We start from the raw sequence: 21652 nt of genomic DNA on the forward strand, positions 1-21652 counted from the left end.
ATGCAACATATGGTTCCTTCCATAAGTGCATCAGCCTATCAGAGCATCTTATTTAGTGGGCTCAGAAAAATAACAACAGATGGTTACTGCATATACATGTATGGTGCATGGCTGCTAGAACTTATGAAATAGTTTCACTAGAGTGTGTTTATTACAGACCGGCCAGGCTGTGTGTTGCACATTTCAAAATAACAATAACTCTGGAATGTTATTGAGCAAAGTATACAGTGATTTTTATTCTATTTCTCTGAGGACACACTTCCGCTTCCGGTACCTAGTGACAGCTGTCGTCCTGGTCCTGTCATTTATGAATACATAGACATAGCGACATGGATCAGCCTGTCAGTGAGGCAGCTTGTCTGGTGCAGAAGAACAGACGAGCGACATTAGAGCGAGTGGAGAAATTTATCTCCGAGCTGTACTTCACTGATTGCAATCTGCGGGGAAAGTGAGTGATGATGCTGCTGCTGTCTTATGCCGACTGCATTATTAACACTGACACACATAGCCTGCCCTCATTCTATGTATCCATCTGGCCTTTTAGTCCTTCTACTCACAGTCTTATAGACCTTGGGGCTGATGTAGAGTGAGTGAGTGTTACACCTGTTCGCATGACTTGCTTGAGCCTCACACATATCAATGTGTACTACTCTGCATATGGGTGTAAATTCGCTATTTGTGCGTGCTTTTTATTAGTAACTTACACTCATTTTGAGACCAACTCTGCATCAGCTGCCTTTTATCATCAACCTGTCCTTATTCTCTTTGCATACCTGCCAATATGACCACATTCGACAGTGAGATAACACTCTTGTTTCTACTTTTCAGGGTAAGCCTGTCCTTACACCTTTTCTTCCCACAGCCTACATGTGTGACCTGTCTTAATTTGTACTGTAGTTCTTCTTTTGCGTCATGTTCCATACCTCCTAACTGTCCAGATTTAGGCGGGACTTCATCATCAACATGTATTTATATAGCACCAGCAAATTCCGTAGCGCTTTACAATTGGGGACAAATACAGTAATAAATAATACTGGGTAAAGCAGACAAAGGGGTAAGAGGGCCCTGCTTGCAAGCTTACAATCTATAGGTCCATGGGAGTCAGATACATAAGGTTAAATCTACATACTACATATTGGTCCAGCCAGATTGCACAGTAAAAGTGATTCATATGCTATGTGATCCAATCACACGACAATGTTTGTCTGGGGTCAGAGGGTTGTTGTATTGTGTGAATTGGGTAAAGGGTGGTAATAGGGTAACATAGTGAAGTTAAGAGGGTGGTTGAGAAATATTATAAGCTTGTCTGAAGAGGTGGATTTTCAGAGAAAGCTTTAAAGTTTGTAGACCAAAGGAAAGTCTTACTGTGCGAGGGAGGGAATTCCACAAAGAGGGTGCAGCTCGAAAAAAGGCCTGTAACCGGGAATGGGAAGATGTAATGAGAGTGGATGAGAGATGCAGATCTTGTGCAGAACAGAGGTGTCGAGCTGGGAGATATTTTGAGACAAGTGAAGAGATGTATGTTGGTGCAGTTTTGTTGATGGCCTTGCATACTAGTAGAAGAATTTTATATTGGATTCTGTAAAAAAAAAAACAGGCAAACAGTGTAGAGACTGACAGAGTTGCTCAGCTGAGGAAGAACGATTTTCAAGGAAAATCAATCTAGCCGCTGCATGCTAAATAGGTCGTAGGGACAGTCTCTATTTGATAGCTCTATCTGCCATCCCGATTCGGATAACTCTGTCTCGATTTGTTTAGCCGTAATGTTGGGCGGTGTGATGTATATTAATAATATTTGTTAGGGTTTTTTTCTTTACAGCTTTGGGACTGTTTAATATTTTACTGGCATACTATTGTGTTTCTTTACGATTTGCAAACATTCAAATATTGCATATAAAGATTACATATAAGATTAAAACATAATACTAGTGATAATTTAAAGATTTACCTTTCTTAATGGAATTGCAATATTTAGGTTATTCAATGTAAGTTTACCTAAACTGCTCTACCCACGCAAATCATTTCAATATCACTGATTTGTCAACTAGCCTTAGAAATAATGTCCCTGGATTATAATTATTAAAGCTATGAAGGAGGCAATAGACAAGGCTGTTATATTATGGCATTGACATATTGTGTATTGAGTATAAGAGAAAATACTTATAGAAATATACTTAAACAAGGCGCTAGGGGCAAATTCAGTTATCGGCAAGATATTGTAGGGACCTTGCACAATGTGGTTCTATGCAAATAACTGGCATTTACAATACAGAAAATATTGCTAATTTCTGAGTGAAGATTAATACCATAACAATCCTGGCTAATTAATGCTGTCTCTATGATGTTTCATATTTTTGTTAATAAAGGATGCATTTTAAGTGACACTTTAATTGGCTTTGGCACTGTGTGCAAAAAAGTTTTGAGACTTTAAAGCAGGCATATTCAAATTATGTTTTTGGGGTAACATGCAGTCCTTTGCTTCCTTGCGACAATAATCTTGACATGTGTATGTATTCTTATAGGTTGCTTGGAGCAACATGTCCTGTAGGTTCTCTATCCTGCTTTCTAACAGAGGAACGTATCTCATATGATAATGCTGTGAAGAGAGAGTTTCAGACAGCACAGGTTGGACAGACCTTTGGCCCTACGTAAGTACCATTAAAAATTAACAGAATCATTTTGTGGCTAGATTAGTTGGCTATAAAAAAATATTTGCACTATTCTATCGTGTTGTCCAAATTATAATTCTGATTAAGAATTACTATCAGTCTGCTTTGAATTTTTAGGTGATATTTGTCAATAGATATGTGTTGATTTCTGTACGTCAATTCATATATAATTGTATTACAAGCTCTGTACACTAACTTAATGCCATTGCTACATTAGATTGCTTGCCTTTTTGTGAAACCTCACTCAGAAAGGTTTTGACCATGAATTGCTGACAGCAATTTGCAACATGAGCCGGAGATCATGCTCCGGTTGGGAAGTATGGGTAATCCATATTAATGATACAAAGTAAGAGCAATCACATTCACATACTGGATTTTCTCACATTTAACCATATAAGTCACAGTTTGGCTTCAGAAAGGTGTGTGTGTTTTCACCTTCTTGGTAGACAACATTGGGATTTGTAGTGAGCATTTTAATTTACTATATTTTTCAACTAAAGTATTGTGATAAACATCTTGTTTTGTTTTCTTTAAGATGGTGGACATGTTGGTTCAAAGTCCAACTGAGCATCCCTAAAGAGTGGTCAGGACAGGAAGTCCATCTAATTTGGGAAAGTGATGGTGAGGGATTGGTGTGGAAGAATGGTACACCTGTCCAGGTGGGAGATTACTCTAGACATGTTTCAGTTGGTTCCGCAATAATTTCTCTAGTCTGAACATCACATATTCACACACCTCACACACCAACATTCAACTATAAGTCATGGGCTGAATACGAAAAAGGGTAAATGTAAAGAAATAAAAGGCTTATAGCATATCCTATTTTCAAATAGTTACTGCAGCATAAAAGTGGCATTGTATCAGTATGAAATAATACATAAGTCTATAATTAAGATACGTTTGGAAATATTTCCCCTGTTATTGTTGACTATTTAAACAATGGATCACTGCTCTCTTTGATGTTTCTTATAGCAGTCTTTCAATGGGTGATCCATGTTGAAGTAACTGTCTGTCCTGAGCACAGCAGGAGCTCATCCTACAATGAGGCATGACTGCTGCCTGTGATGTTAGTTATTATGATTTCACGGTTGCGCTGTGTCGCCCGGTAAGGGCAACGGTCTGCGCAGTGTGGGCACATAGTAACAATACCTGACGTGCTATCCACCCAATCACAGGTATCAGCAATGCTTCCTGTGCATGTCGGATAAAGCTTGAAGCTACTGCCACACCTGGATTGTGTCTGCAAATAGATTGAGGAGAAGTCTGCACGTTGGCATAACTATACTGTTCCTGCACAATGATGTTTGCCAGTGCTTTTAGACCAAAAGATTCGTTATGGTTAAGGGGTTTTCAATGACTCAGAAAATATGTTGTGCCAGTGACCGTTGCAGTTTTGATGTTTGAGTAACTTGCATTGATTTATTGTCCGTTGTATAATTTATGGTGATATTTACTTTGTCTAATTTAAATTATTTCAATAAAGTGTTTTAATAGTAATAAATTTACTATTTTTAAGAACAAATATTTTTAAGTGTTATTGTTTCACACTTCAGGTAGCTCACCCATACATTTTTATTTGAATGTGGTTCAGAACGTAAAAAAGCTTTGGAACCTATGCTTTAGAACAATGAAGGTTGAGGCGTTTGCAATAAAGTTGAAAATTGTGGTTACTTATTTTGGAGGAGGGCGCATTTAACAATAAAAAATAAATGCTGATGCTGTCATTATCAGTAGATATCTTTATAGCAGGCCTTTGGAACCCGCCTCTCAGGAGTCATATCTGGAGATGCGGCCAAACCAAACTAGGCCACATCTCCAGGGGGTTTGCTACACTTATGAGTGCATGCTCTTACTGTACTTAATTTGCATGTGCCAGCCCCTGAACAGCCTCTCCTGGCATAAGAGGCCACACGTGCAAAGTGCTTAAACGAAGTATTGTCATATTTTATATTTTACTATGCATACACAGTTTGGCAAAGCAGATTTTTACACGCAGCTCAAAATTAGGCCCTAAATACTCCTACTTTTCCTGCATCAGAATATCACATATGCCACTATTCTGGCAGATGAAATAAGTCTGAAGTCACTATATGTGATTTTATTTTATTCTGTTAATGACTCAATTATTAGCCCAAGCTGATTTTTACTTTTATTTGCTTTTAATACAGGGTTTAACAAAGGAGGGTGAGAAAACCAGCTACATCTTAACCAGTCAATTGAAAGCTGAGGATCCTCACAGGTGAGAGTACTGTGCAGTATATTTTAAGTATAATGTTAAAATATTAATTATATATTGCTGTTTTTAAAATATCCTTGTTTTCACAAATGTGTGAATAACACCGTGTTAGTACACATTGCACAGACAGACCATTTTCAGATGGTTCAATTTTCCTGCAAGAATGTGTAGTCAAAATTGATATTTTACCCATGCTCTCTCCAGAGACATCACAGTTAGGAAGGAAAGCAGACATTTGAATTTCCTGTACCAAAAAAAAAAAATTTGGAATAGACTGCCCATAACATGTTTTTAGTTATAAAATTATTCAGCAGTATTATTTGATTTTCGTCACCTTGTTTTGGGGTCTGCTTCCTCTATTTTTCAGCATGACTCTTTACATTGAGATGGCTTGCAATGGACTCTTTGGGGCTGGTCAGGGAGGGATGATTGCTCCTGTTGATCCACATAAAACGTTTACTCTGCAAAAAGCTGAACTTGCCGTTTTCCGCCGAGATGTAGCAGAGCTACTTCTGGATTTTGAAGTTTTATATGATATGGCTAAGGTGAGCTGGTCCTGTGATTAATTTCTTTATTTGCTTTTGCTGATATTTTTCAGACCTCAATAATACATCACAAGTACAACTAGACCATTTGCAGAAAACCATTTTTAATCTTTCGCCAAGAAAACAGATCATATTTTGCTGTACATAACAATAATGTATTGATTGGTGCTTATTTTGATGAGAAATTCAGAGTTTTCTTTGTTCATTTTATTTTTGTCACACTTGATAGAAAATTTGCATCCAGACATTTATAATAGTAATGTTAATTTGAGAGTAGTCCTGAATTACTGTGTAGGTGGTATACATTACAATATTTTATTGGGTGCAATTACAAAATTATTATTTTTGATGAAGTTTAAATTGATGTTTTTTTTTATTTTAAGTTGCTTGGTGAAGATAACCAAAGAAGCTTTCAGGCTCTGTATGTAGCCAATCAAATGATCAATGTTTGTGATGTCAATGACCCTGGGACATTTGCTGCTGTCCGCAAACTGTCTTCCACATTCTTTAACCAAAAGAATGGTGACAGCCAACACATCGTTCATGCTGTGGGGCACTGCCACATTGATTCTGGTAATTATTATTTATGTAAAATGTAGTCCTGCAGCACTTATTGTTTTTTATTATTCTTATAAATGAATGTGTTCTTATTAAGTAGAAGCTTATTAAGCAGTATAGCAGTAATGCATAACAACACAGTTTTCCTGACAACTAAACTACAATGTCTCCCCTGGGCTTCAGATATGTTTGGCTAGAATTTAATGTTAAGTGATTTAAAATGTTTCCAAATGGATATACTTAAGAAATAAGGTAGCGCTCGTTTGTTGTCATTAATAAGAATGAATGTTTTCTACGGTCTAGAAATGCTTTGAGGTCATTGCTTGATAAAAGAATGCTGCTTTTATGTGCTTTATGCTTAATTAATGAGTATGAATACAGTCAGCAGGCAAATGTTTGCCTACCTCCTAGGTTCCCAAACTGTGCACCGCGGCTCCCAGGGGTGCCGCAATGCTGTCACAGGGGTGCTGTGGCCAGGTAGAAAAAATAAATAAAATAATAATTTACCAATCTGGCGGCACCCGGGACCCAGCATCCTTCCTCGTCTCTTCTCACTGAATGTCGGGAGTGACGTCATCACGCCCGACATTCTGTGACAAGCAGCAGGAGAGAGAATGCTGGGTCCCATGTGCCGCCGGATTGGTAAGTTTTTTTTTTTTTTGGGGGTTTTTTTGTTTGTTTTTCTCTCTTCCTGTCCATGGCGGGATGCAGAGGGGACAGAAAGGATGCAGAGGGGGGCAGTGTGAAGATGCAGAGGGGGCACAGAGCGCGTGGATGCAGAGGGGGCACAGAGCGCGTGGATGCAGAGGGGGCACAGAGCGCGTGGATGCAGAGGGGGCACAGAGCGCGTGGAGATGATGCAGGGGCACGGAGTGTGAGATGATGCAGGGGCACAGAGTGAGTTAGCTGTAAATTATTCTTTGACAGAAATATAATTGAAAAAAATATATATAAATCTATTATTTTCCCTTGGATTTATGTGTATTTTTGCATACAACTAAATAAGTATTTCTGTCCTGACCTAAATACTTATTACGTTTTTTGACCCAGCTACTTATAAAATGGGACTGCTCGGTAATTATTTTGGAGGGGTGGCTTGAAAAAATTATGGAGACTCTAAGGGTGCTGCGAACTGTAAAAGTTTGGGAACCACTGGCTTACCAGATACCTGTAATTGCTTCAAAAAATGAAAGGTTGTATTTGAAAAATCCAATTCAGTATTGGCATGTATTATATTATTATTATTTTGTCTGGTTGGTGGCTATGTGTGACATTACTTTTGTTATGCTTTCATGTTTTAGTAAGTCTTCAAATATGTGGCAATTATTTGCACACTATTAGAAAATGTAAAAAGGCAGCTTCTTAACCTTCTTGACTTGTCATCGCTATCCCATAATTAGCTCCTACATAATGGATGCATCCCTTAAAAATAAATGTGACAGCAACTGGCATCTCCACCTAGTTTTAACAGTTCACTTATCTGTGTACAACTGATACAACCAATGCTCTAATAAACCAGTCCAGGGTGCAATGTCATAGTCAAATATTTATTCACGTTAAACCAGGCCTAGCTGTCCGTTACAGGCTGCACAATGCAATACATGAGTGGCTCAGGCTTTGAGCTAGTAACAGTCATCTCTTCTTCCAAGTGGCTGTGTGGCACACTGGGATGCTAACATCATAGATGTACCCGGAAGTGTTTGTGTATGTCCTAAAACCTACTGGTAGGTTAATTGGCAACTGACAAAAATGGTCCTGTGTGTGTATGTGTGGCTTTTTGGAAATTTAGATTGTATGCTCCAATGGGTCAGAGACTGAATTATTTAGTATTCTCTGGAAATCCCTGTATTATTTGTTGCTGCTATAGAAAATAAACAATGACTAAAAAAAAAAAAAGATTACAATTAGTATGACTTGGATTACAAAATCCTGTTTCAGCTTGGCTATGGACGTATGAAGAAACCATTAGGAAATGTGCTCGCAGCTGGGTTACCGCAGTACAACTGATGGAAAAAAATCCATATTTCACCTTTACATGCTCTCAGGTATGTCTGAAACTGGCAGTGGTATAATCCAGCCTGCTGGAATTACACCTTGAAATGATCATATCCCTTTCTTGAAGTGTCACATCCATGATAGCACATACTTAATTCAATCACAGGTAAATAATGTGGATATATTAAACCCTGTACCATTGCTGCCATTCTGACCTTCTCTGTACATCTGTGTTAAATGTTATGCCACACATGCTTTTGTTGTCTGTAGGCACTTACTAGGAAAGGGATTAAATGATTATGATTAGAGCTGCTACGTGGATTGCTTTCAGCTCTGGTGGAGAGACATATTATTCTGAAAGACAATTTTTTTTTCTAAAGTGAGAAAGTTTATCTCCAGTGCTTTTAAAATGCATTTGGCCATTGCCCTTATATTAGCTATGGAATGTTCCCAATAGTAAACTAGGAAGTGACAGGCTGAAGACAATCATTTCTGTAAAAATCACTGGTACCAATTGGAATTTAGCCTCTACATTTGTTGATATTGTGGGGGTGGTAGAAGTACAGATCAAAATGGTAAGCAATGTTTCTCAGAAGATATTTAAAATAATTTACATGCAGTCACCACTTTATTAGCTTCACCTTTCTAGTACTCGGTAGGAACCCTGTTTAACCCCAGAATAACCTAAATTATTTGTGGCATGGATTAAGCAATGTTCTGGAATCATTCTTTAGAACCAACTTGAGATGGTGTGTAGAAAATATGTAAACTGTAGCCATATGTGTATGCATATGGTCACCATTCTCTGTAAACTGTAGATACTGTGGGGTAAATGTATCAACTGCCGATTTTTTCAACTCGCTGCTACTCGGCCAGTTTGCAGTGAAAATTTAAAGCGGCAATGGCTTTAAAGCCATTGTTTTGCCTTTAAAGCCATTGCCCCTTTAAATTTTCACTACAAACTCGCCGAATAGCAGCGAGTTGAAAAAATCGGCAGTTGATACATTTACCCCTGTGTGTGTGTGAAAATCCAAGGAGATCAGCAGTTTCTGAGATACTCAAACCACCCCAAAATCATTCCACGGTCACAGTCACTTGGATCACATTTCTTCCCCATTCTTGTGTTTGGTCTGAACAACAACTAACCCTCTTGATCATGCCTGCCTTCTTTTATGCATTGAGTTGCTGCCACATGATGCCTGATTAGATATTTGCATTAATAAGCAGGTGAATGTAATAAAATTGCCACTGAGTGTATGTGTGAAATGTAAATCAACACTAAACACTGTCACCATTAATGTACCATCATTTTTCCAGGCTCAGCAACTGGAATGGGTGAAAACACGGTATCCTGGATTGTTTTCACAAATTAAGGAGTATGCCAAGCTCGGCCAGTTCATACCTGTTGGTGGCACATGGGTGGAAATGGTAAGATCATGTTTATTTTCCCATCATAGTATACTTCTCCTAAAACTCTTATCTAGCATTATCTAGAGTCCACATCCGTAATGTTTATACACATGTGTATTTATTTCCCATGTGGTAGAGACACTGAGATTGAAGACTGTAAGGGAAGTAATTACTGATTAGTACTCTACTTTGTGCCTATGAAAATCCTTTTCCAACATTTTGGTTACACCAAGATGCCCGAAATATTAAGAATAAGACAAATTCAAGAAAATGCTTGCTGACTTTGAGACTTGTATGGTTGTAGATGTTTGTTCCAAACATTCATCAGATCTGGTAGTTACTGTTGCATGTAAATTTTAACATGTTCAGAATTAACTTTGGTCTCTCCTAAGCATAATCTCATTACATAGACTCTAATTAGTTGATTATTTCTTGATTGGCTTCCTAATTGCTCTCTCATGCTATTCCTTGCCACTCTCTGTCCATTGATCTCTCATTTGTTCTCTTGCTTGTTCTTTTTTAATCCCTTGTTTAATACACCTATTTCATCCTTTGTATCCCAAGCTCTCCTTAATGTAGTTTTATATGATGTATTTTTTAGTTAGTAAATCCAGCTAGCTTGTGCAATTCTGCTCCTTAGCAATATCAGGTTGTGCTGCAGGGGGCAAACTTAAAATCCTAATTTAAAATGAGAAGTGCATACAAATTTAGAAATGGTTGGGGAGTGTGACCAAACTGAACTGTAAATCACAGAGTAAAATAAAGATGTACAACATGCAGAAGCAGGCAGTATTTTTTTCTGCATGCAATTTTTTTTACATTTTTTTACATGTTACCCGTGCATCACAACATCGTTTGTCCAGGTGCAATTATGCCCTCTCTAGTTGGATTGAAAGTGAGACTCTTACTGGCATTAGATCACTTCTTTTCATCTAGGGCCACATTGTGGTATATTTTGTTACTCTTCATTTCTTTGAATCTTTGCAATTTAATCAACAAACTAACATATAATGGCACATTCCCCTTGCACGGGAATCTAAACTAGGGTGGTTTATTTGTTTCTCAGGATGGAAATCTTCCCAGTGGTGAGTCCATGGTGCGCCAGTTCCTGCTTGGTCAGCTCTTCTTCCAAGAGGAGTTCGGCAAGATATGCTCAGAGGTTAGATATATAATTTACACAATTTTAATCAAAAATAATTATTAATAATACTTGTAAATGTATTCGCTTGTTTTTGATATTTTTTAATGTTTTGCTTCTTGCTATCTGTTGGAAATTACAAAAATATCACAATATATAATATGCTGGCACTATAGAAATAAAGTTATAAAATTATAAAAACATGGTCTCATATAATTCTTCCTTAGGGTCATGTAACACTAGTTATATTTTGCACTTCAATAGTAATGAATAATACTTTTCTTTTTCTTGCTTGCTATAAAGTATCTCTTCCATAAACGTAACAGAGTGAGTTGTATAAAGGTTTACACACAGGGTAAAAACTAGACTATTCAAATAGTAAGTTAAAAGATCAGCATCTAATACACTGGATTGGCCCATGTGTCCTGCATCTCCACTTTGACCATACTTGGCCAATATAACAAATCCACAGGTCCTGCAAAACCACATAAGGGGCTTGGAAATGCTGATCACTGCACCCCCAGGCCAACATGTGTAATTTGCCAACCGTATTGCATGCCCAAGTATAATCTAATCTTTATCAATTTATTGTCTTTAATGTGGTGTTATCTCAAACATATTCCGTTACACAGTGTGTAGCCAGTTTCCGGCTTGGTTTTGTGTGAAGGTCATGTAGGCCTAGGGTAGCAAGGCATTAATAGAGTTCAGGAAGGCAGTAGTTTTTAAAAGATTTCCAGATCAAGGAATACACTTTGAAACTGTAGGGAAGAAGACTGAAAGTAACTTAAGGAAGAACATTTTTACAGAGTGGGTGATTGATCCATGAAATGGTCTCCAGCAGTTGTAGTGAAGTATAAGTTATTACTGGGGCTTTATACACTCATTTTATACACACATCTGATGAAGTTGGGTCATAGTCAATGAATGGAAGCTCTGAAATAACTTACTATTGCTGAAGCATGATCACTGCTGAGTTAAGGATAGCAATTTTTGCACATATCTGACACATGCAGGAGCTCCTATTCTTCGTTGTTTTGCAACTGCACTATAGTACTGCCACCAGAGGCATCAAGAACAAGTGGCAGACAGGAGGTAATGACATATGAGGGCAGTGGTTGACAGGGGTAGGATTTAGAGCTGGAAACCACAAGGGGACTGGTGGGTAGGCAAATATAAACATCTGGTCACCATCTTTGTGTCCCAGTATTATGTGTTCTCTTGATTACTTAATTCATTATGCGTGATTAAAAAGATTGCAATGTATTGTAGAGTTATTAGCCATATGTTAAAAATAATGCATTTCTCAGTTATCCAATCTGGGGGACACTGCTACCATGGAGGTTGTATGAAGGCACATGGAGTTGGCACTTAAATAGTTAACTAACTGCTGCTGACTCCTCCCCTATGCAACCCCTGCTAGGCTCAGTTTAATTTAAGTGCCCAAGGAGTTGGGCTGTAATTTTAAAAGGTGCTGTTGTTTTTTTAGGTATAGTAGTACATTCTTTATTTTATATTTAGTTTATCTCCTGGAAATACAGTGTAGACAGATACAGGTGCTGTGGGCTACCTGTTATCTGTTAGGTCAGCGGTCCGTACAGACAGATGAAGAGTTTTCCTCTTTTTCTTTTATTTTCTTTATCCTCACTGCCCCCGATACTGCCTTTGGGCTTGTTCTTAGGGTATCGGCAGCCACTCGCTGCTTCGCTGTCACTGCCGCTACTTCGGGACCGGCGCTGCCGGCAGGCAGAGAGATCACAGTCAGGAGGAAGCTGGACATGTTGAGTGATACCATGTTCCCCACTAAGGCGGAAGGGGAACCTGGATCCAGTCCACGGCAGTGATAAAAAACCACAGCGCTGAGAGTAGCACTCACTAAATCCGTGAAATTCAAATATTTAAAAATAAACATTTATTAACAATTATAAAAATTATAAATATAAAAATAAGCTACATATATTCACTTAAATCTCTTGATCTGTGCACAGATCTATTAAATTAAAATAAACTGAAACCACAATTACCAAAAAATCTCCTTAAATGAATCCGTCTCCAATGAGTGAAGCAAAGTTCAATGGTAATCCATATCCCTCAATATAATTCACCCCAGGTATAAATGTATATAATGATTCAAAACCATCTATAGTCAAATTTCAACTTGGTTTCATGACATTTATAGGTGAACTGTCAATTGGGTAGACTAGTTCAAACGTATCTCAATACTCCTAGAGATGGAGATGGCTGAAGGAATATTATACATCAAAAGTCAAATCAACTCTCTTCCACAAATATCACCTATGTATAATCAGAGGGCGACTTGATATTCAAGAGCAAAATCTTTACTGAATTTCGAATGTTCACAAAATATCCAATTTAGCAAGTGTGGAAATAAATAGGATACAGTTTATATAAAATCACCGGCACTTTCCTGACCTGAAATACAAATCTCCACGCTGGTCGGCTCCCTTTGTAGGGACTTGTTAGTCCAGTGACACACCGCTGCTACGAGCGGTAATCAGTTAAGTCCACGGCAGTGCCTGTCTAGGTCAGACTACAGAAGCGCTGGGCACGTTCTAATGGTCACTGGACCGCAGGAAATTGTGTACAGTGCTGCAGTCTGCTGTCAGTGAGAGCCTTGGCAGGAGGAGGCAGTAGGGACTCCCCTGCTGGGTGGTATGTCCTGGGAGCTCGAAATCTCCCACCGAGTGCAGAGGATGACGGAGGTTTCTCAAATGGCTCTGTGAGGAGAAAGAAGTGTGCTGTTGCTGACTCCTTCCTTCCTTACCCTGGAACCCAGCTAAGTGTCATTTTCTTAGTTGTTGTGAGAGACACATGCAGTCAAGCTGTTTAGGGTATTTTCCCCATCTGTGGGTTCAATTTAAGGTTATTCACAGTTACTTCGGTTTACATATCTTTAGAGGGGCTAGTCTGCCCTGGTGGTTATGATGAGTTTACAGATCCTTGCGAAACCCCGTTCCTGCTACCCACCCACCCTGTGTGTGTGGAGTGCTTACTGCTTTTTTTTAAGTATTTCTTTTTTCTGCTTTTTTATCATGTCAGATAAGGGTAAATCTGCCAGTGTCAAAGTTTGTCTGTTCAAAATGTTCTGCAAAACTTCCGGTGGACAGATGGACCGGCATGCGCTCTGTGTACAGTGTGAAGCCATGGGTGAGACAAGTTCCGGATGGAATCGGTCTGCTCCATCATCAACGGGCTGGAACCCTGGGAGTTTCTGGCGTCCATAGACATCAAAGACCCCAATTCGGGGCATCAGTCTCTCCTTCGGTTCATGGTAGGTAGGGACTATATTCAATTCAGGGCGCTGCCCTTTGGTCCGTTTACAGCACCCCGTGTGTTTACAAAGATCACGCCTGTCATGGCCACTCGCCTGAGAGCCATGGGTGTGAACATAGTCCCTTATTTGGACGATCTCCTTATCAAGGCTCCTGCATGGAATGCCCTGGATCAACACCTTCCCTTGACCATTCAGATTCAGGAACAACACGGGTGGGTAATAAATTACCAAACTCCCAGTTGGTTCCGTCTCAGAGGATGTTGTTTTTGGGCCTTCTTATGGACACCAGTCATCAGAAGGTTTTTCTGCCGGAAAACAAGGCTTCAGCAATCAGGACATCGGTACAGAGGCTCCTCTGGTCTCCTCTACTTTCCACATTGATGGGCATGAAGCTCCTGAGTCAGATGGTCTCCTCATTTGAGACCCTCCCTTATGGCCGTTTTCATTCGCGGGTCTTCCAGTGGGACCCCTTATACCAATGGTCGGGATCTCCCTTCCACAACTGGGAGGCGGATTATCTGACCAGGCATGCGATCCTCCCAGGAGAATGGTCCTTGCTTCCTCAGGTTTTTCAGGATCTAGTCGACAGACGGGGCCTACCCGACATAGACTTAATGGCCTTTCGTCACAATTGCAGAGTACCAAGGTTTTGCCCAAGGTCCAGGGATCCCTTGGCAGCGGAAGTGCATGCATTGGGAATTTCATCTCTGGTACTTGTTTACTCCCATTCCCATGATTCAGTGAATCCTTCGACAGGTGGCACTGGGGGTGCCATCCAGTAATTCTGGTTGCGTCGAAGTGGCCCAGGAGGGTTTGGTACGCCAACATTCTTCTGCTCGCAGACAGGACTCTTGGGGACCTTTTCATGACCCTCACTTTGTTCGGTTAGCTTTAACGGCATGGCTCTTGAGGCCGGCATTTGGCGGAGCAAGGGGTTCTCCTCCTGTGACGCGCAAACCTTGATGAAGGCCAGAAAGCCGTCCTCGGCGCGCATTTACCATAGAACGTGGCTGGCTTATGTTAAATGGTGTGAGATTCATTCTTGCCAATCGGCTTCTTTCCGTCTGTCTCGTTTACTGGAGTTCCTCCAGGATGGTTTGGATGTTGGACTCCGTCTAAGTTCCCTCAAGGTTCAGGTCTCTGCATTATCTGTGTTTTTATCAATGCCATCTGGCTATTCTACCAGAAGTTCAAACCTTCTTCTAAGGAGTGTTGCACATTCAGCCTCCTTATGTTCAGCCTATATCACTCTGGTATTTCAATTTGGTCCTAGGTGTTCTTCAGAAACCACCCATCGAACCACTGCGTTCGGCTGAGCTCAGATTTGTGACTTGGATGGTAGTATTCTTGTTGGCTATCGCTTCTGCACGCAGGGTGTCAGAACTCAGGGCCTTATCCTGTAGGGCTCCCTACCTTATTTTTCATGAAGACAGGGTGGTCTTGAGGACGGTGCTTTCTATTCTTCCTAAGGTTGTTTCAGGTTTCCACGTGAACCAGGATATAGTGGTTCCTGCTTTTTCATGAGGGTTCATTGTTAGATGTTGTGCGGGCTTTACGCACTTATGTGGATAGGACCTCCGCAAGATGGACTCTATATTTGTAATGAAGACATTTTAACTGGATGAGTTAATTATATTCGGGATGACAAAGACTAAGCATGTAAAACAAGTGTTTTTTTAGGCTTTTGAAATTATATCCTGCATTATTTTGACTCTATCACTATGCATTTAAGTAAAAGGATAGAGTATTTTTAATAAATGGTATTCTTCTAGCTCATTTGTGAATGTATTGTAAGATTACGATTTCATGTCAAGTCTGTTTATTTTGAGAATATTCGTTTTATGTCTTACAAATTTTTTCGCTTTCATCCAACCTGGGGGACACTGCTACTATGGATTGTATGAGGGGGAGCTTGGAGTTGGCACTTACCTAGTTAACTTGTTAATTGTAACATGCTGACAACCCCTCCCCTCTGCAACCCCCTGTAGCTCCTCAGTGTAGTTTACGTGCCAGAGGAGTTGGGCTTACTTATCTTAGCTGATAACTTTCTTTTTTTTATTTTATTCTTATTTTACATTTATTTTTAACCAGTAGGTTAGTTCAGTGCTGGGGGACAGCACAGAGACTCAAAGCATCGACTGTACAATGTCTGTCAAGGAGATGGCTCTCACTGACAATGCTTTCTCTTTTAGTGGTGACAGGTGAAATGGTAAGCTGCAGTCACACTTTAAAACACTCCTGAGGCCCGGCACTTCTTGGCAGAGTATAGAGCGCCGGAATAGAGCATGATGGTGGCTGCCATCTCACCAGAGGCTACCAAGTGCCCCCTCAGAAAGGGGGGTGGATTGGAGCACTAAATAATGCATACAGCATTAAAACCAGGTGTACAGGTCTGCGGCTTAGAAGTATGCAGACTTGTATGGAGGACAGGCAAGCGATAGAGATATATTTCTCTCTCTCTCTCTCTCTCTCTCTCTCTATCTATATATATATATATATATATATATATATATATATATATATATATATATATATATATATATATATATATAATCATCATCTATTTATTTTTATAGTGCCACTAATTGCGCAGCGCTGCACAGAAAACTCATTCACATCAGTCCCTGCCCCATTGGAGCTTACAATATAAATCCCCTAACATACACACACAGACTGAGAAAGACTAAGGGCAATTTAATAGTAGCCACTTAACCGACCAGTCTGTTTTTGGAGTGTGGGAGGCAACCGGAGGAAACCCACGCAAATACGGGGAGAATATACAACTCCACACAGATAAGGCCATGGTCGGGAATCAAACTCATGACTCCAGTGTTGTGAGACAGAAGTGCTGACCACAAGTTCTCAATGGGAATAAGGTCTGGGGAATTTTTATGTTTTGATCCCCGAGCAACTTAGTTATCACTTTTGCCTTATGGCAAGGTGCTCCATCATGCTGGAAAAGGCATTGTTCATCAACAAACAGTTCCATAGATTGTAAGCTTGCGAGCAGGGCCTTCTCACCTCTTTGTCCGTTTTACCCAGTTTGTTTATTAGTTTACTATGGTTGTCCCCAATTGTAAAGCGCTACGGAATATGAAATCACACCAGGGTTGTGAATGACAGGTACAGGCGGTATCCGGGAACAGCTATAATCACATGTCTTTGGGAAAGGTATGTCACATTGTCATAATTCCATCATGTTTGGTATTTAAATGTGCTGGAGATTATGACCAGTTTATTGAAGGGGGAGTTATGTGTCTGGAATATATGTGTGGAGAGATACCAAAGATCAAAACTTTTGGAATATTTGTGAGCAAACTATCGTGACACCCAGGGACATCCCTGCCCCCCTATTAGTATCAACACTGCCCCTGTGAAGGCCGTCCCCTTTCATTTTGCTTAAAAAAACCTGTGTTTGGGACGAGGCAAATTGCCAGTCTTTTGGGAAAACCAATCCACATTGATGAGCTGTCCATCTTCCAATGTCAAATATTCTCAATCTAATCCCTTTTATGTTAAACTGTTTTGCTTGTGTATTTTATGTCAACTGTTTATTAATTGTTTTTTATATCTGAATGCCCTGTACATTTGTATATTAAATTTAATAAGTGGCGTCCTTTATACTCTAACAAATTCATTAGCCTGTTAAGAAGTATACAGCTCGACCAAGTTAACTTTTTGAATGCCTGTGTGTAATTTGTTAATGCATTTGACTAACAAGCCTAGTTTGTGCTTGCATTTACATTTGTGTAACAGTCTGGAGGTGTGACGAGTTAACCCTTTTTTTGTTGGTGTGGGATTTGATAACTTGTGGGTAGCCAGAAGCCTTGTGTGCCAGTGTGGGACAGTATACCGGGGTCCTATTGATAGGTTTTGGCAAACCTGAAGTGTGTGGGCATGTAAGAGCGCTGTTGTGGGGTATTCAGCAAGTCTATAACCTGTGTGATAGTTAGAGAGAGACTTGAGTGCTGGAATCGTGTGTAACATCATACAGTAAACACCCAAAGTCAAAGTCACGGAAGCTGGGAGCGTGTTCCTGACACCGCCCAACAGAGATTCCAGCGTTGCCGGTGGTTGCTCCCTCTACCTCGTTAGTGGGGGCACCCCACACACCGTTACTGCCACAGCAAGTAAACTAAAGTGCAGACTTTGAACCGGCTGGTCCTTCACCTTCTCTCGCTCTCCCAGGCCCCCCTTTCCCCAGTGAACCGGCATGGTCCATATATTTGGTTAGAGGTATTGACAGATTGAATCGGTTTCTGGAGTCACCAAGACCACCACTGTCAAGGAACAAGTGACACAGAGCAAATCATTCTCTTCTCTCGGTCTCTGATTCAGAGAGATCATCTGAAGAGGAGGGGGAATCCTTGGGCGATTCAGACTCCCCACAGGTCTTGGACCTGGATGATTCCTACAGAATCCAGGGCATTGAGGACCTTGTCCTGGCAGTACGGCGCGCCTTAGATCTCCTGGACATGGACGAGCCCAGACCAGTAGACCAAAGTCTTTTAAGAAAAGTTAAGAGACCCACGGTCTGTTTTCCCCATTCAACAGATTGAAGGAAATTGCGGTATCAGCCTCTACATGTCTCCCTGTCCCCACTATAGCCGGATGACCTCACAAGGTGGGAACATATACCATGAGTGGATACGCCGGTGCCGTGACACATAACGCTCCCAGTTCTGGGCACAGCAACCCTCAGGATGACACAGACCGTAAGGTGGAAGGATTTTTTAAATCTATTTATGTGGCGGTTGGAGCCACCTTTTGACCCATTCTGTCTTCAGCATGGGTCGCTAGGCCCATGGAATCTTGGGCTGAACATCTTGCAACAGGATTAAAGGACTTGGACCTGTTCCCCCTTGCTTTGCACCTGAAAGAGGCTTAAGGGCACTTGTATGAGGTGGCTCAGAACGCAGCCTCAATGTCATCTTCGATGTCTGCTTACATGGTGGCAGCTAGAAGAAGTCTTTGGCTTCATTCCTGGAAAGACGATGCAGAATCTAAAACATCTCTGGAGGTCCTTTCTTATTCAGGCTCCGTACTTTTCGTGCCGGAATTAGATCACATCATTTCTCATTCTACAGGAGGTAAAAGTACATTCCTTCCTGTCAACGTGTCTAAACTAGAGATGCTCATTCTCGGTTTTTTTGAAAACTGAACCCCCCTAACTTAGACAATCCGAGTAACAAGCCGAGCCGGTTCGGTACTTTCGCGCGTCCTCGAATCTGAATTGAGGCAAAATATCATTGTCACTTCGTCGGATCTTGCGGGTTTTGGATTCCATAAATACCTCCCTCCCCAGTAGATCCAGCGCCATTGCTCACACAAACAGGGGTAGCAGTGTTCTTGTTACGCACCAGTCTCCAGAGCCATTCAGTGCCATTGCCCACACAGAAACAGGACGGGGTAGCAGAGTTCTTGTCACTTGACAAAAATTGATTGGAAATTAATGTTTTTGAGGTTAATAATAGTAATGTAGGAACAAAAAAGAGCCAAATTATGTGATTTTAGCATTTTTTATCAATTTAAAAATAAATAAAAAATAGGGAACCAAAACACGTGAGTGCGGTTTTACCGAAACCAAAACACGAAGTTAATACAGATCCAAAACAAGGTGGTCAGTGAGCATCTCTAGTCTAAAACATACTAGTAGGTTAATTGTCTGCTACCAAAATTTACCCTAGTGTGTGTGTGTGTGTTAGGGAATTTAAGCTGTAAGCTCCAATGGGACAGGGACTGATGTGAAGCGCTGCGGAATCAGTGGCACTATATAAATAACTGATGATGAAACCTCAGACACCAAGGTTCAGCTCTTTTGCCAGCCATTTTGGGGGGCTTCTCTAGCAGAGGTCAGGCGAGCAGAGGCAGACCTTCCGGATTCACTTCCAGAGAGAAATATCTTCATTCACCAAATGGCGTCCCGCCAAACTTTCAGAGAAGCCATCAGCCTGACTCACACCCTCCTCTCCTCGTTTCTCTTTTTTCAGCTGTCTGGTCCCAGTAAGCCAGAGACACCAGGGGTTCTACTCCAACCTGTTCTTGGTTCCCAAACCGGATGGCTCCCTCCCACCCATTTTGAACCTAAAATCTTTAAATTTGCATCTAAGAGTGGACAGATTTCGTATGGAGTCTCTTCGTTCAGTAATAAATGAGTTTGAAGCTGGAGAATTCCTGGTCTCTATAGATATTTAAGTTGCCTACCTTCACGTCCCTGTATAGGAAGGACACCAACCATTGCTCCGCTTCATGATGAGAGCTGCCCACTATCAGTTCAGGGTGCTCCCCTTTGGCCTCTCAATGGTGCCAAGAGTATTCACATAAATTATGGCAGTCATGGCTGCTCAACTCCATTCCATGGGCGTGCGAATAGTTTCCTACCTGGACGACCTGCTGATCAAAGCCCCCTCGGATCAGCTTCTGCGTCGCCACCTAGCTCTCACCATCAAGGCTTTGGAGCTCCATGGCTGGATCATTAATCAGCAAAAATGGCAGTTAATCACAAGCCAACGGATAATTTTCCTAGGCCTCATCATGGACATAAACTTGCAAAAGATGTTCCTTCCAGAGGACAAGATTCTGTCGGTACAACACACAGCAAGCAGGGTTCTGGTCAACCACAGGCCCTCAATGCTCTCTGTATGAAGCTTCTCTGGAAAATGGCCTCAACCTTTGAGACCTTTCCCTTCGGAAGGTTCCACTCCAAAGTATTCCAGTGGGATCTACTAACAAAATGGTCAGGCTTGCCTCTCTGCTTGGAATCGCCACCTATCAGACTGTCCAACGAGGTCCATCTATCTCTTCAGTGGTGGATGGTCTGGGACCACCTGGACGTGGGCAGGTGCTTTACCCTGTGGTCCTGGATCATTGCCAGCCTGAGAGGCTGAGACACAGTGGTACTTCATCTACGACGTCAAGGCCTTTGGCCAGAACAAGAGGCCTCCCTCCTGATAAACATTCCGGAATGGAAGGCCATGTTGATGGCCTTACAAGGGTTGCAGACCCTTATCCAAGGATCATCGATCTGCTTCCAATCGGACATTTCCATGGCCGAGGTGTATGTCAACAAGCATTTCGGAAAAAGGAGTGCAGGGGCGATGAAGGGAACAGTTCAGATCTTGTCTTGAGCAGTACAGTTCGTCCCCTCACTTTCAGCCAAGTTCATTCCAGTCATTCAAAACTGGGAGGCCGACTACCTAAGTCGCTATGCAGTAATGCCAGGAGAGTTGTCGCTCCATCCAGAGGTTTTTCAGATGTTAGTCCAGAAATGGGGTCTTCCGGACCTGGACCTCATGGCGTCAAGGCACAACAGGCGGGTTCCCAGGTTCTGCTCAAGGGCCAGGGACTCGCTCGTGGTGGCCATCGACGTCCTGACCATGTGCCTCGAATTCCCACCTATTCCAATGATTCCATGCATCCTCCGGCAGGTCAGACAAGGAGGGCTACCGGTAATTCTGTTAGCTCCAAATTGGCCACGCCGGGTCTGGTTCGCATACGTACTGTTCTTGGCGGTAGGACAGAAGATTCGGCTGCCTTTTTGGAACGATATCCTTCTTCATGGCCCCTTTCAACACCAGCACCTGCCTCGGCTGGCTTTACCGGAGTGGCAGTCCAGGGGTTTCGGAAACCAGTTTCGACTCGTATTTATCACAGAATCTGGTGCACATACATGAAGTGGTGTGAAGATCGAGCGCACCACATGGCTGCTTTTCACCTTCCTTGGCTCCTGGCTTTTCTCCAGGGTGGTCTGGATGCGGGCCTCCGCCTGGGTTCCCTGAAAGTTCAGGCCTCTGCTCTCTCGGTCTACTT

General features: G+C 41.4%; 1 protein-coding gene across 1 annotated transcript in view; it reads left to right on the top strand.

Annotated features, from left to right (window-relative positions):
* The first annotated feature begins 89 nt into the window (after positions 1-89).
* The window catches only part of MAN2C1 (mannosidase alpha class 2C member 1), a 75517-nt gene continuing 53954 nt past the window's right edge, over positions 90-21652 (top strand). The window contains exons 1-9 of the mRNA XM_075208169.1: positions 90-448; positions 2523-2648; positions 3205-3328; positions 4838-4908; positions 5273-5450; positions 5834-6023; positions 7947-8053; positions 9321-9431; positions 10480-10572. Coding sequence (XP_075064270.1) covers positions 330-448; positions 2523-2648; positions 3205-3328; positions 4838-4908; positions 5273-5450; positions 5834-6023; positions 7947-8053; positions 9321-9431; positions 10480-10572 — 1119 coding nt within the window. The 5' untranslated portion in view covers positions 90-329. The remainder of the gene's footprint in view (positions 449-2522; positions 2649-3204; positions 3329-4837; positions 4909-5272; positions 5451-5833; positions 6024-7946; positions 8054-9320; positions 9432-10479; positions 10573-21652) is intronic.

This window comes from Mixophyes fleayi, chromosome 4, assembly GCF_038048845.1.
Source record: "Mixophyes fleayi isolate aMixFle1 chromosome 4, aMixFle1.hap1, whole genome shotgun sequence".
Lineage (NCBI taxonomy): Eukaryota > Metazoa > Chordata > Amphibia > Anura > Limnodynastidae > Mixophyes > Mixophyes fleayi.